Here is a 15,127-nt window from a genome sequence, read left to right as displayed (position 1 = left end):
TTCAGTTATAATTTTCTAGCCTGCCATTTGAAGGTACTTGGAGTCTAGTAAGGAAGTATTAAACATACTTGCTGTCATGTATGACCATATAATTCTAAATATTAAATTGAGTAATGTTTGTGTTGTGAAGGAAAGTGGTTTACAACACAATCACTAATGTAAAAATTATCTGTAAAAATCACTAAGTCAGGTATCACATAATGTACTTTATTCTTAAATTTTGCTGCCGAAATAATCATAAGCAGATAAGTAAGATTTAATTCCTCATAATTAGGTCATTGAAATCAATTTCCTCCTGTTATATGTGGTTTTCAAGAATATTAGACAGTCATTAAATGACTAGTGCCACCTAAGTAGATAGATCATGGKAAGTATCGTAGAATCATAGACTGGTAAGGTTGGAAGGGACCTCTGGAGATCATCTAGTCCAACCCTCAGCATAGCCGATACAGGGCATTAGCAGCACCATGCTCTAACCAACTGAGCTAAACCTGTCCCCCAAGTAGTTCTGTAACCATTCTGGTTCTGTTTGAGACCTTAGTATGGAGATCCACACCTTGTGACTTCAAAGAACATACAATTTTAGAAGTCTCTCAGCTAAATTTGGGTTGCTCAGCACAATAGATAACAGTGAAGACAACAATTCAGGTAATCTTTGCTGTTGTAASAAATGCAGTTTCTTGGAAAGACTTGGTTGCCACCTACAGTTATTTTGAATTTCGTTACTGTAGTTCTCACTTTTAAGTAAAATGGAAAATAATCTTAAGGTGTCTTAGTAATCCATTATTTATATGGTGTAGCATTAGAATACTACATTTTGTGGGGGAAAAAAATTGTATTTTTTGCATTCAATTTGTATTCAGTTGAAACAATTGTAGTTTGTTTTAACTATCATTATGGAATTCTCTTTTGGGGTGTTACATTTCTATTATGAATCATGAAGGCCAGTCCTTGCAACTGACAGCGTTAGACTTGCATACATGCCTCCTGTGAGGTAATTTCTTTAAGAGCACGAAATTGGAGATATCTCTTCCGTATATTATAGGACATCAAATGGTATATATTCCTTATTTAAGTGTGTACAACTGGTTTGATACACACCTCATTATCAAGCCATAGCCTTTAAAAGAAATGAAATAATAAAGAGTATTTGGCCAATTTTTTTGTTTTCAGAAATTAGCACCTGGAGTCAGTCAGTTTGCTTACACTTGTGTACAAGACCATCCTATCTGGACTAACCAACAGTTCTGGGAAACAACCTTTTACAGTGATGTGCAAAATCAAGTTCGCTTGCTCTATCTTACAGCCAAAGAAGACAACCATGCCATACAACTGAGGCAAAAGGTAAGAGAATATATTAAATAACAAGGTAGTGGATTTTCTACTTATATATTAAATGCCACCTAAGTCATAGAGAGCTAAATTATGGGTTTTCCAGTTTTACATATTTTCACTCATTTTCCATGTATTAAAGAGATGCTGTTAAATGTGTATATTCATATAAAAATTATAAATATGTGTCCAAGTTAAAGGAAGCAATGTATGAAGAATAATATGGATCTACTATAGGTATATACTGTGCCAAATACACAATGCCTGGAAATCTCAATCAGTAAGAATTCTGTCCATGATCCAAGAAATATATACATATATATGTTTATACACACACACTTCTGAAAATAAGTGTTTTATGGTATCAATTTTAATTGATGCATTTCCTTTTTCTGAAGAAAAATATCCTTTAATTAGTCAGTGTGAAAATACTGTTTGACATTCAAAAGAGATTTTTCTAAGTGAGAAAACAATGTTTTCAAAAATTCTAYCATATATTTTTTAAATATCTACGGTTTTGTCCAGCTTTCAATAAGTGTGGGTAGCAAATCTATAACTTCCTTATGATAAGTTTTGGAGATTTTATTTCAATGTGTTGAATCTTCCTTAAGTTAAACTGATAACATCTGGCACTTCTTCTGATTATCTTGGCCTATTTTAATGTGATTATGCTGTTTGTGATTGGATGTAGCCACATCCAGATCTTTATCGGCAAATCATGGATAAGCATACAAGAAATAGCTAGCCCACAAATTAGATTATTTTAGACTCACTTCTGTATTTATAGTGAACAATCTACTGAGAACATAAACTTACCTTAACAAAGTAGAGTTGATGATACTGTTGTTCACAGATAATTACTTCGTAACAGTATCCTCAAAAAAATCTCTTGAATGTTTTAAACAAATGAGAACCTAAATATTGCTGTACTGTTTGTTTTTGATAAAGAGGTCAGCTTAGAAGGAGAAGTACAGAAAGGGCTAATTCGTGGTTTATTAGGGCACAAACACACTTAGCAGAACATTAAGAAGAAATCRTATTTTGGTATTCAATTACTGATCTTTGTCAGTATAAAATAACAGTAAAAATACCAAAACTTCAGACTTACCTGCAAGACATTAGAATGTGATGTTGCCCTTATGATATTTTTTATAAYACTTTATATATCATTTTTCACACTTTGACATACCTTTCTTCCTGAGATAGTAATTTTTCATATACCAAAGTTATAAACTAGCAACAGTTTTATTTTACCAACAGCMTAAGCCAGCAGCAGTTCTAGTATCCAGTGTTAGGTTATTACCAAACCCTAGGCTTTTCTCTTGATTGACATTCAATTTCCTCTGTTAAAATAGGACAGATTTTCCAGAATACAAATGCTCTCCGTGACAGGAAAGTATATGTCTAATTTAAAAAAAAAAGTATTATGAGAAGTGTCAGAACAAGCTAAAAGAATTTTTGAAGAAACACTGTAAAGAGCCATCTGTAATCTCTCTTTTTGCCTGAAAATACTATTGTCAGCTATATGACTGAAAAGTGATATGCTACTCAAAAACATACAGCATTGTGAAGAGAGGAAGCAAAATGGAGAGAGGGATTCCTGCAAGCGTCATCAAAGTGAAAAACTGAAACGGCAAATCAGGCATATCGAGAGGAAGGCGGGAGGACTGTGCACCCAGAGCCCTTTCCAGTTCAACACTGTTTAGGGGGAAAATGTGAAGAATAGTAGGAATTACAAGGAAGCTTCAACTTTAACCTTCACATGAGTAATTATATGGAAAATTAATTGAACTTAATATGGTGTTAGGTTACTAATATCAGCTGCCAGATTCCCTTATTCTGTTTTCCATAGGCTGTAATACTTAGTTTTACACCAAGCAAGTGCTAGAATTGGAATCCAATATACAAAAACATGAGTATTTCAGCTGATCTGGTAACTATTTATATAAACGCATACTTCACCTGAATATTCTAGGAATTTAGAGCATATCCTCCACATCAAGCAATCAACCACATATTATTTCTCAAACTGATTTATGCTTGTTCTTATGTGAACTAAGTGGACAAACTAAGGAGAGCAATCAGTAAACCATTCTGAAGAAAAATGAAAGATAGTGTAGCATAAAAAAGATCTAAAAAGAAATTATATTATTGCTAGGCCTATTTGCATTATGCTACTTGCATATTTCAGTAAACTACTTTCAATGCTGAGTAACTGTAATAATGCAATCAAGCAAGTCCTTAAACCTGTGTGAATTTGCTTTTTCTTTTAAATAGTTAAATTGAGAGTTCAACACTTTTGACTGTTCTAAGTTTTAATTTTTTAATTTTTACATAAATTTATATTTATTTGTTTTCTAGGAGAAAAATTCTGTAGGTCCAGACCAGGATAAGACAGCAATGGACCTAGCTGCTGAGCAGTTGCGTTTATGGCCAACTCTTACTAAACAAACTCAACAGGAGCTAGTACAGAATGAGGAAAGTACAGTTTTCAGTCAGGCAATTCATTTTGCTAACCTCATGGTCTACCTGCTAGTACCGCTGGATACAAGTAAGAACAAATTGTTGAGAACTTCAGCTACTGGCGACTGGGAGAGTGGAAGCAACAGTATTGTCACAAACAGGTGCGTAAATAAGTTCAGTGGTAATCAGTTAAGACGGACTACTCTGTTTTTCCACTGAAGATACTGTWTTATTGAAAACTTTAATTTCAAAATGTAAACAAGATTAAAAACCTTTAAATTTTGTTTTTAGTAAACTTCTTAATATACAAAAAAGGACAGCTTTTGAAATTTGATCATTTTTAATAGCTTAGAATAAGTCTTGAAAAATAAAAATTTTAAATACCAGATTATTTGAGTATATTCTTTCTGAGCTCATTAATAAAACAGACTGGAAATCTAACATGTTTCCGCTTACATGATAGAGTTTTATCTGGAGTAAAGCACCAGGAAAACACTTACTTCCTTTAGCACCACATCCTTGCCAGCAGCATAATTAGAGTTGCACTCTCTGGAAGTAGTATTCACATTTTAAATTACAGTAGGCTTTTGGCTCAGCAGTGGCCATTAGTGAAAAGGAATACTGAAAATAYTCTAAAATGTGTTTAAATCAGATTTGTACTCTTATGACTGTCTTCTTTTTTAATAATCTAAATTAAAACAGTGAGAACTCGCACAGACCGCTTGGCTAGCACGTATGCTRTGTCTTGAGTTAACAAAGCTCTTACTATTTTTATTAGGAGCAGGATAAGACAACCTAGTATTTTCCATAATAATAATGTGATAATGTAGATAAATTATSTGATGGCAGTAGAGATTATATATTGGTTTAGGAAGTTATCAGTTAATCTTACATTGATGACTTATTGTATAAATATTAATCAGTATCTCCGCTTCTTTACAAGTAAGCAAGCCACAAGAAGAAAACCACTTTTGAAGGGTAGTTAGAAATACAGTGAGTTTTTTCAAATAGTGCCATGTAATAACTAGATAGTAAAATATAAGCTTTATCCTAGACCAGAACCCTAGAATGATCCAAAGGCTGAAAAATGAGTAGTTACAGTTTCTGCATATCATTTGTCTCATATTTTAGTATATAGGCGTAATATTTAGGTATTTCTTGGTGTGTTTGTCCCTTGGACATTGTTTTTAATGAAAAMTTTTCAAGGGCATGAAACCTTGTAATAAGTTGCTGGTAGGTTCATAATAAAACAAGTAAAGCTCAGTTGTGGTTCTGAAGAATGTGTGACACTGCTAAAGAGCTTCAGCCTAGAAAGTTCAAGTCTTTTTTTTGTTGTTGTTTACCCCTGCTTGCCTTTTTCTTTTGAATTTTTTAGAATGGTTATGCCATTTCATGGTTATGCAAGTATTTCAGCTTTTTCTTCGTGCAGCTTCTTGGGTAATGCCTCCATCTGTCCAAAGCAGAATGATATACCACTATTTAAGGGCACTTGAAAATTTTATTGCTGCAGTAAGAATTTTTAATCTAATACTACGAATTGTTCAAGACAGATGTAGGATATGAGAAAAAAATAGCAGTCCAAAAATGCCTCTGTTCAATTTTCTACAACGTAAAAATAAATCCTTCATCAACCTAAAATCAAGTAATTATATTCATGGCATCCCTAAAATCACAGTTTCTGTACTTACAACTGCAAGGAGGAAAGGCACTGTAGTTGCAAAATGCAGGAAGTTAACCAATGAGATTGTTAGATTATTAAAGAGATAGGAGGAGTTCAGAGCTGGTAAATTCACTCATGCAAATCCAGCAAATTTCTTAGCAGGTCTTCCTCCCTCTGTATTTATTGCCTTTGTAACGCCTATGATCAGTCAAATCACTCAGCTGATAAAATAATAGGACATAACACGAGGATGCTGACATCAAGTTAAAAACAGGGCATCAATATTTGTCTCCCCATGACAGCTTTTTCTACTGATGAAACACCTGTCATCTCAGGCATTAGGAAGTGCTCAGTGGATGGATTGAGGTGTACGTTGCAGTGTACAAATCTGGCCCTGAACATTATTATTACGGAAGGCATTTTTAGATGCTCAAATTACATCTCCTCCCGACTTCCTTACATTTATATCCATGTGCATAAGGAACTTTTCTTCTGGTCTTTCTAGATTTTGAATGTTTTACTTTCCACTATAATACTCATTTAATGTACTTTTCTTTACATAATAGGATATTTGTTTATTATGAGTTGCACATAATCTACTTAACTCTGTTTAAAAAAAGACATGCATCTCATCTCCAAGGAAGTTATTTTGATCATCTTTGTTTCCTGTGTGCCTGTCTGCACTAGACTATGGAGTAAAATTTCTCTTGTGTCATCTGTGCAGTTCTGATGGTGTTAGTAATAGTGAGAGTACAATGTAATTATGGTACCAGGATATGCTTTCCACAAGTACTTTGTGTGTTGTAACTAGAAAAAGACATAGCTTTTCTGTGTCTAACCAAATATCATGCTATCAAATATCACTCAGCTTTCACCAGCTGAATTTTTTACACTTGAAATTTCTATTATTTATCTCTCTAGTATTGCAGGCAGCGTTGCAGAGAGTTATGACACTGAAAGTGGATTTGAGGACTCTGAGAACAACGACGTCGCAAATGCAGTTGTACGGTTCATCACCAGATTTATTGACAAGGTTTGCACRGAGAGTGGAGTTACCCAGGATCACATCAAAGGTCTTCATTGCATGATACCAGGTAAGAATTGTGCCAAAAMTGTGCATTTGTAGTCTTTCTTTTTTCTTCTTTTTGCGTCAGAGAAATGCATTTCTTAGTTTCAGTTACTTTCAGTGGAGTTGGAAGGCTAGATTTCTTTTCTGGACTGTACTTACTGTTGAATTTCAAATAACGATTCCCTTGAAAGTTAGATTTCAGAATTCCAGAACGTCAGAGTTCTAATTAGATTGCAATTTTCTCTTTCATGTTATATGAGACTTCATTTATGGTATTACTGATTTTCAGGCATTGTAGCAATGCACATAGAGACTCTGGAGGCTGTCCATCGTGAGAGTAGAAGGCTTCCACCAATACAGAAGGCAAGTATTATGAAACATGTACTGTTTATAAGTATTAGAATCATGCAATTTAGTCATCTTTTTCCCCCCATCATGTTAAGAGGAAACATCAAAACACTGAAAGAAAGTTTCCACCAGTGATAAATAAACTGTTTGGCTTTGGTCTCATGAAATATGAACTTATGAAACTAGTAGAGCCAAACCTCTGAACATAAACAAGATATTGAATGCCTTCTGTTTTTCGAGACCTATTTCTCCCAGTTAAGTCCAAAATCCATCTCCCTTCTCTGAACACAATCTCACAGCAATTTTGTTTTGAAGCTTTTTATGCCAAATACTGTAATTAGACTGAGGTATAACACTAGTATCACCATTACACTTACACTTCGATTTATTTGCATCAGCCCAAGATTCTAAGACCAACTTTATTGCCTGGAGAGGAATTTGTTTGTGAAGGTCTCCGTGTGATACTGGATCCTGATGGCAGAGAGGAAGCAACAGGAGGATTGCTTGGAGGTCCTCACATCCTCCCTGCTGAAGGAGCTTTGTTCCTTACCACCTACAGAATTATATTTAAAGGAACKCCTCATGATCAATTGGGTAAGAAAAATTAAACAGTGGTAATTGTGGTCCTTCAGATWTGCAGGACTCTGAACTGACCTATCCATTTACTTAAGCATCAACATCAAAGCACATATGCCTCGCAGTGTAATTTTTCATATTGATTACCCAAGAAAAATCTCTTCATATAGGGTTTTTGTCACTACACGTGACAGTAATTGATTTTGATTTTACATTTTAACTTGACTAGAGCTTGTTTCTTCATTGGAAGCATTAGGTGTGAAGTGTTTGTTCCTATGTAGTGGCAGGTATCTGGAAAGCTGTCTTCAGTTACTTGTATAGTCTAAAATCAAAATAAGCACTTGTCTTAGGGGAAACAAACAGTTCATTAGGCTATCATATGGTATTACAGGCTCTTACRGCCCACTTATACTTGGAGAAAGAAAGCAAGGATGTTCCTGAATAGTATTCCAGTCATTTCCATAGCCTTTCTGTTTCAAATGGACAAAATACTTAGTCTCTCTATACCTCAGTTCCACCTGTTTAGTTAATTTAATAATCTATGTGATATGCAACTTCTACTGCCTCTAGCTTTTCATTAAATGGCCACTATAGCCACTGCTGTAGTCAGCCACTACAAGTCTGTTACATAAWAAATGTTCATGTACGAACATTCTCCCTAGGATGATCACTCATAAATTGCATATTGTTTTACTATATTATGGAAATTATAGCTCTTATGAATGATACATTTTCATGTTTTGGTAGCTGCCATTTGTGAGATTAAATTATCACTCTGAAATACAAAGTTGTCTYGGAGATCTCATGGTCACATGTAAAGAAATTGCTATATATCATCCGCTGTTTATAAGCTACATAATTCAACCTGAAGAATGAGGAAGTTTGATTCTTGGACCTCTACCAACCTAGATTTTAGGGGTGCATTTCCACTGCATACAAGGACTACTTCCTACATATTCAAAGTACAATGTGACCTAAATAGATCTGACTCAGTGATCTAACAAATATCTGTAAAAACAATTCTGTGGCCCTTAGTTGGAGAACAGACAGTGATCCGAAGCTTTCCTATTGCATCCATTACAAAGGAGAAGAAGATCACTATACAGAACCAGCTGCAACAGAGTATGCAGGAAGGACTGCAGATCACTTCAGCTACCTTTCAGGTAAAACAAAGTTTTGTAAAATGTGTCTGATATTACAGTCAGCTCCAAATACTGATGAGCACTGCTTTGTCCTGATATTTGTAAGGAGCTCAGGATATTTGTAAGGAGCTCAGTTTCCTACCTGTGTGGAGTCAATAGAGAGTGCAGTCATAAACATCCTTGAGCTTTTTGGCCCAGTTGATGCTCACAGAAAACGTGCCATGTTCAAATTTGATTTCTTTCACTCCTTTCCTCGCTCTTCTGTTTCGGATCCAATAAAGAGCTATCTCTGAGTCCCAAGTCTCTTCATGTGAGGAAGCAGAGGCCCAGGCAGGCCAGTAGAAACATGCATTCTCTCTCCTCCAGCTATATAGAATGAATACAGAATGAAAAGGCTATAAATCTCACTTGTCAGCACTTCCCACTTTACCAACTTTCTGGAAAAATCCATAGCAGAAACTCATCCCTAATAGCACATTGCAGGTGGAAGCTACACTTCCAAGAATCTTTAGGGCTGCCACCAATAACAAGAACCAGCAGGCCTCAGTGTGAAATGCCCTGACTTCTGCACAGATGCTGGTATTTTGCTGTCATTAGGATTTCCTTCTGTGTGTTCAACAGAGAGACTTCGAGGCTTTAGGAATCTGAACTCTTCCATAAATGTTTCTCCTTGGCGTTGATCTAATCTGTGGTCAAAGACCAAGACATGGAAAGCTGAAGACAAAGAATTCTGTGATGTACACTAGAAGTATGCAGCGGTGCTCAACGTACAAAATTTTTACTGGGTTGTTTGACATCAGAGAGAGTATATTTTGAATCAGAACAGTATGCTTTTACCATTTCAAARCTGATAATGAAATAGATCATCAGTATCTTACTAGTTCTATGATTTAACTGTATTAGCCTTCAGTATCCTATTCAAAAGTATAATGTTAGTAAGACAAATCAAGTATTTTAATTAAAACAGTCTGAAGAAAGTTGTCCTTTTGGACTTTCGGGAGGACTTGATGAGGACTTTTGTTTTTTAAAGATATTTTTACCAGAATAGCTATCGTGCTTCARTGATGTGCTAAATGCCGACACAGATCAGAATTCTAGTGCTGGATTCTGGTCAGACATCATCTCTGCTTTTGTTTAACATRGTTTTGTATGAGGTTATAAAAACAAAAGCAATCAGCAAACAGTTTACTTTCTGTTCCCTTTGTAGCAACTAGAGTTCAGTACAGTATCAGATAGCCCCCTCCCTTTGTTTAATAATTATGACTTTCAAAGGGTTTTGGCTACAGCTGTGCTATTATAATGTCTTCAAAACTTTGTATCACTGGAACTGTCAAAGATTCAAAACCTCCTTTCAAGGAGGTCCTAGAACAACAGAATTATTAGTCGGCTGGAAAGTAATTACTAAAGCCAGTGAAATGGATAACTGGTTATGCAATCTACCTTATGGATAGCGAATGAAACACTTCAAAGGTATCTAGGCACATAAAAATAAACCTCTAGAATATTTTTTTTTTTGCTTGCTTACTTTTTGCTCATTCTGATAGTTCTTTTTGGCCCTCTTATGGACTCCCCCTTTTCTCTTTTCTCTTTATTCTCATTTCTCTTTATTCTCTTTTCTCTTTATTCTCTTTTCTCTTTATTCTCTTATTTTTCTTTCTCTTTATTCTCTTTCTCTCTTCTCTCTTTATTTTTCGCTACAAGAGCTGACTGTCATTCTTCTGGCTGAGGATCATGGGATTTTTCAAAAGCATTATAAAACTTTATAAAGAGGATTTTAATGGATTAGATGGGTCACTGTTGAATAGCACAAGGTTAGTTCCTTATCCAGCGTTAGATTTCACTATATGCTTTACTAGTAGCAGTTTTCTGAACTTTTGTAAGGTGAGGCAAAAAATGGAATGAGTAAGTACTGGAAGAATAACGTTTGAGATKTATAAATGCTGAAATTGTTGATTCAATGAGAGTTTTCGAAGTATATTACCATACCAGTGTGTGGACAGAGCTGACAGAGTATTTCCACCTCAGCTATCTCACATAGCTAGTATTTTAACTAATATAGGCATCTTAAGCCAGCACGAGCACTTATTTAGATTTACCCAAAATATTTTGTATTTGAAATTGAGGATTCTATATGCTTCATAGTTGAAATAACTTAGTGTAACAATATAAATGTAAAATGTAAATCAAAAATCAATAAGCTAAATAAATACCCCTTACAATCAGTAAGATATACATACATATATTTGCATTTTCCCATGTGCATAATACTGCATAACTAGGATGGTTTTTTTCAATATATTTTAAGATCTTCTAATTTCTTGAATTCTAGAAATAGTGATATTTTCAGACTCTAATATGTCATATCTTTTACATACAGTTAATTAAGGTAGCATTTGATGAAGAAGTAAGTCCTGAAGTGGTGGAAATATTTAAGAAACAGTTAATGAAGTTCCGTTATCCTCAGTCTATCTTCAGTGCTTTTGCATTTGCAGCTGGGCAAACAGCACCACAGATAATTTTACCGAAGCAAAAAGAAAAGAACACTTCATTCCGGTATAGTCATTTTTCTTCTTTCATACTGATGTTCTTGTTTACTGTTAGTAAAATACGTTGAACAGTCTGACAGCATTGCGGAGGTGCAGGTCGTTTAAGCAGACTTCAGGAAAATCAAAATAACTGATTACTATTCTACAGTTTTTTTATGTTTACCAAATAAAAGGTAGGTTAGTACGAAATATATGTGGATTTGGTGTAAAAAATGTATTTTTTTAATCCAAACTTCTTGCCATGGAAAATTTGAGCAAGTATCTTGTTACATCTTGAAACACTTACTTTAATATAAATAACATTTTCAGCTATGCAAACTATGCCAGCATTAAAACAACTTTCTTGTATATTATGCTATAAGTTAATATCCTAGTTTTAGTAGGAGTATGTTCCACCCGTAGTACAGTCTATACAGTTGTCCTAGTGTTCTTTAAAGACTTTCAACTTTAGGTCCTCTTTGAAGTTTATTTTATACATTAATTTTTACTAGATCAAAAGGATCATTAGTTKCTGCCACAATGGCAGTTCCTGTGATCCTGTGTTGCTTATTGCATTGTTGAAACAAGGAAGTAGAATCCTAAGCTGGTCATAGAATCCTAAAACTTTAAGGTACTTTTTATCTTTCCTGCCTTCATTCTGTCAACTTCATAGACCTGTCAGTCATATTGCTAGCAAAACACAAATACCTAAAGAAAGATGACAACTGGTTATTCATTGCTGTTGATTATAGTAGGTATAAATTTATCTCGAAGTATTACCTGAAATAATAAAAATGACAATTTAAAATTAGTGTAGAAATGCATTTTTCTGGAAGTTAGGATTTTTCCGTCTTGATATTAAATGAAAAATTATGAAATGCCTTATGTGGGTAAGTGGATTCATAAAGTTGATTCACACATAAAAATTTGTGTATATGGTCATGGAGAATTACATATATCTTTCTAAATGTTCTTATTGCTGTGGATTTATAGTACCTTCTCAAAAACCATTGTGAAAGGTGCAAAACGTGCTGGGAAGATGACAATTGGCCGCCAATATTTATTAAAGAAGAAAACAGGCACAATAGTGGAAGAAAGAGGGAATCGTCCAGGCTGGAATGAAGACGACGATGTCTCTGGTAATCATAAAATATTTTTCATTTTGGCTGATAAGTTTATCCTATTATGTTTCCATTCCAATTTGTTGAATGAGTAGTATCTTTAAGAAGAAATTGCAGAATCTGCCTAGACAAGAGTGAGAAAGATTTCAAATACTTAGGAGTTTCCTTTTGTGATGACCAGGGTTATAGGACAAAAGAGGAAGTTGACTATATTCATTGGTAAAGAAAGATGATAGATTTTAGTTATCAAATTACATTCCCRCAGTAATTTTTTTTGTCTTTTTTACGTCTTAATAGTGTAGACAAAATAGCACTGAAGCACACTGCAATTTTCATTTATCTTGAAACAGTCTGACATCAGCAATTAGCCTATACCAAGAAAGCAGTAATCAGTGAGGTTCAAGAAACAGCAAATATTAGGGGAGAATTTTGTGGATGTGGAAGTGACAAATGATTTCTCAAAGGAGCAAATTTTCATTATTACTGAAAATCCTATTTTTCACTGAAAATACTATTTTTCCAAACTTTAATTCAGCATATCTTGAGATAGAAGGTAGAAAGTGATTTGGACACTTTTTATAGTTGTTGTGGTGCTGTGGAGTTTGACTTTCTTCCAAATACTTCTTTTTCTACCATGTGCTGCTGTCAGTRTAACCTTATCTGGACCAGTGCTAGTTTATAATAAACCACTAGAGGGAACCAGATTCTCCTGTACCTAAGCAGGTATTGTTTTGTCATGCCATTTTCTTTGTTTTCTTTTTAATTTAGCATTTCAGATAATGAGGTGTTTGTCAAACACTAATAGTTTCTTCAAAATACCAAACAAGCTGAATATTTCCTTTTGAATATTTGCTCAATGAGCAAGATGACTTCTGTGCAGATAGATAAAGGCTTGTGAAGCTAGATTCTGCTATTGTACTGTCTCAGTGCTCTCTGAAATGGAGGAAGGCCTTTTCAGGAATGCTGAAAAATATTGATTCTCTTCCTTCATTACAGGTAAATGTGGTAAATAAAAGGCAAAAAAAGAAGGCTCTGAAATACTGAATGCCTTTTACGCTACTGAAAAATTACATTCTTCAATTGAATTTCCAGCCTCTTCCTTAGGTACTGAGCTAGTATATGTTCTGATGTTGCAAGATCTTCAAGTCAGAAGCACTTCTGGGGGCTGTGCCTATTCTGTCTTGTTTTGTGTGTGTGTGTGTGTGTGTGTGTGTGTGTGTGTCCGTCCGTCCTTAACCCAGGCAAAGCAGGCACAATCAATCTGTAGGTTTCTCTTGACAATGACAAAATCCTGAGAGTGTCTGCACTGCAAACATACCAAACAACTACATTCTTCCATGAAGGCAGGTGTTGCACGAATATTAGTGATAACCACTTTTTTCTCCTTTAACAAGAATATAAAAATATAAATAGTGAGTCTTCCTATCTACTGCTTTCCAGATGTTGTGATTGGGAATGTGTAAGGTGGTGGAACTCCCAAAGCTTTCGTTTATCCAAATGCTGCACTGACAGCTCTTGTATTGTCTGCTGACAATAATAGTGACTTCTTGCTGCCGAATTCTGGTATACCTGAATACAGATAGCCATAGGAAATTTGCCATTTAATAACAGCAATTTGTTTTATATTGACTGCTGTACATTAGTGTTTGTTTGCAAGTCTCAACAACTGAAGTCTAGGAAACTGTGCAGCTATACCAAGAATGAGGCAAATGGGGAACCATCTGCAGCAAGTGATGCATGGTCTTTTAAAAAAACATTAAAGAACTGTAAAAGAAGATAGAGTTGCAAGATAGAGTTGGACTTCGGATCATCTACTCCATCTGTCTGCCGCAAGGCAGGATCAAAATGATCTGTTTACCTAACTTTCTCTTAGAAGCTTTCAAGATAAAGATTCCACAACTGTAAGCAATTTATTCTAGTGCTTTAGCCATCCTTAATGCTAGACAGTTTTCTGTTATCCAGGCCTAAATGTTGCCTTGCTGCAATTTACATCATTTTCTTCATATTCTGCCTCTGTGTATATATGGAATAGATCATTTCCTCCATTTTGAGTTTAATATATTTGAAGACTGTTGTAATATTTCCTGTCTCTGTTCTTTTCTTGATAATAAATATCTACAGTTCTTTTGATCTTTCCTTATTAATAATTATAGACATCTGATCATCTTCATTGTTCTTCTCTGAAGTCTCTTAATTTGTCCATATTTACCTTACAGGGTGATTTCCAAAGCTGGGCACAGTACTCTCTCTCGTTGTAAGTTGTTGGTAATGAACACCTGGCTTCTTTTTCCCTCCAATACCTCCCTGTCTTTTTATTTTCAAAGTTCCAGATCTCATCCCAACCAAATACTGTTTGTTGTAGATGGTCACAGTGGGATGTCCTATAAAGTTTGAGACTTTTTGTAAAACCTACTTTTACAAGCAGTAGAATCGCAAGAACAGTAAAATAGATTATTTGCTCCTATTCTTTTCAAAATTAAAAGAAAAAAAATTTTTTGAACTTATTCCAGCAAAGCATCTTCATCTTCCAGGTCAGGTTAAGGGCACTGATGTGAACTGCTGTAATGTCTAGCTTTTTACATGCACAGGAAAATGATCAAATTCTGATCACAATATACCTGCTTTCATGAAAGAGAAATGAATTTAGAAAACATTTCAAAAAATACACACTGACCTTAGGTAAGCCAATTATTGCTTTACATTCAAAACTGTTAAATACTAAGTTTCTGAATACCCTAAAGTAAAATTATATCTAAAGATCATTAAATATGTTCCTTTTTTAAAGTGAACTTTATCATCTTAAATGTTTTGTAACTTCTTTCTTACCACAACAGACAAGAAAACATAGAAAGAGAAGAGACATTAACCAGGTTAAACTGTTTATTGTTTAG

At 34.6% G+C, this 15,127-nt stretch overlaps 1 protein-coding gene across 4 annotated transcripts in view; it reads left to right on the top strand.

Moving 5' to 3' along the window:
- The window catches only part of SBF2 (SET binding factor 2), a 271,467-nt gene that overhangs the window by 205,660 nt on the left and 50,680 nt on the right, over positions 1 to 15,127 (top strand). For all 4 annotated transcript variants that reach the window (XM_085317208.1, XM_085317207.1, XM_085317206.1 and 1 more), the window contains 8 exons: positions 1,174 to 1,344; positions 3,694 to 3,956; positions 6,377 to 6,549; positions 6,814 to 6,887; positions 7,271 to 7,466; positions 8,484 to 8,611; positions 10,968 to 11,143; positions 12,109 to 12,254. In XM_085317208.1, coding sequence (XP_085173334.1) covers positions 1,174 to 1,344; positions 3,694 to 3,956; positions 6,377 to 6,549; positions 6,814 to 6,887; positions 7,271 to 7,466; positions 8,484 to 8,611; positions 10,968 to 11,143; positions 12,109 to 12,254 — 1,327 coding nt within the window. The remainder of the gene's footprint in view (positions 1 to 1,173; positions 1,345 to 3,693; positions 3,957 to 6,376; positions 6,550 to 6,813; positions 6,888 to 7,270; positions 7,467 to 8,483; positions 8,612 to 10,967; positions 11,144 to 12,108; positions 12,255 to 15,127) is intronic.

The sequence above is a fragment of the Rhea americana genome, unplaced genomic scaffold (genome assembly GCF_003343005.1).
Source record: "Rhea americana isolate MKP2758 unplaced genomic scaffold, rheAme1 scaffold_49, whole genome shotgun sequence".
NCBI classification, from domain to species: Eukaryota; Metazoa; Chordata; class Aves; order Rheiformes; family Rheidae; genus Rhea; species Rhea americana.
This window is presented reverse-complemented; position numbering and strand designations above follow the sequence as displayed.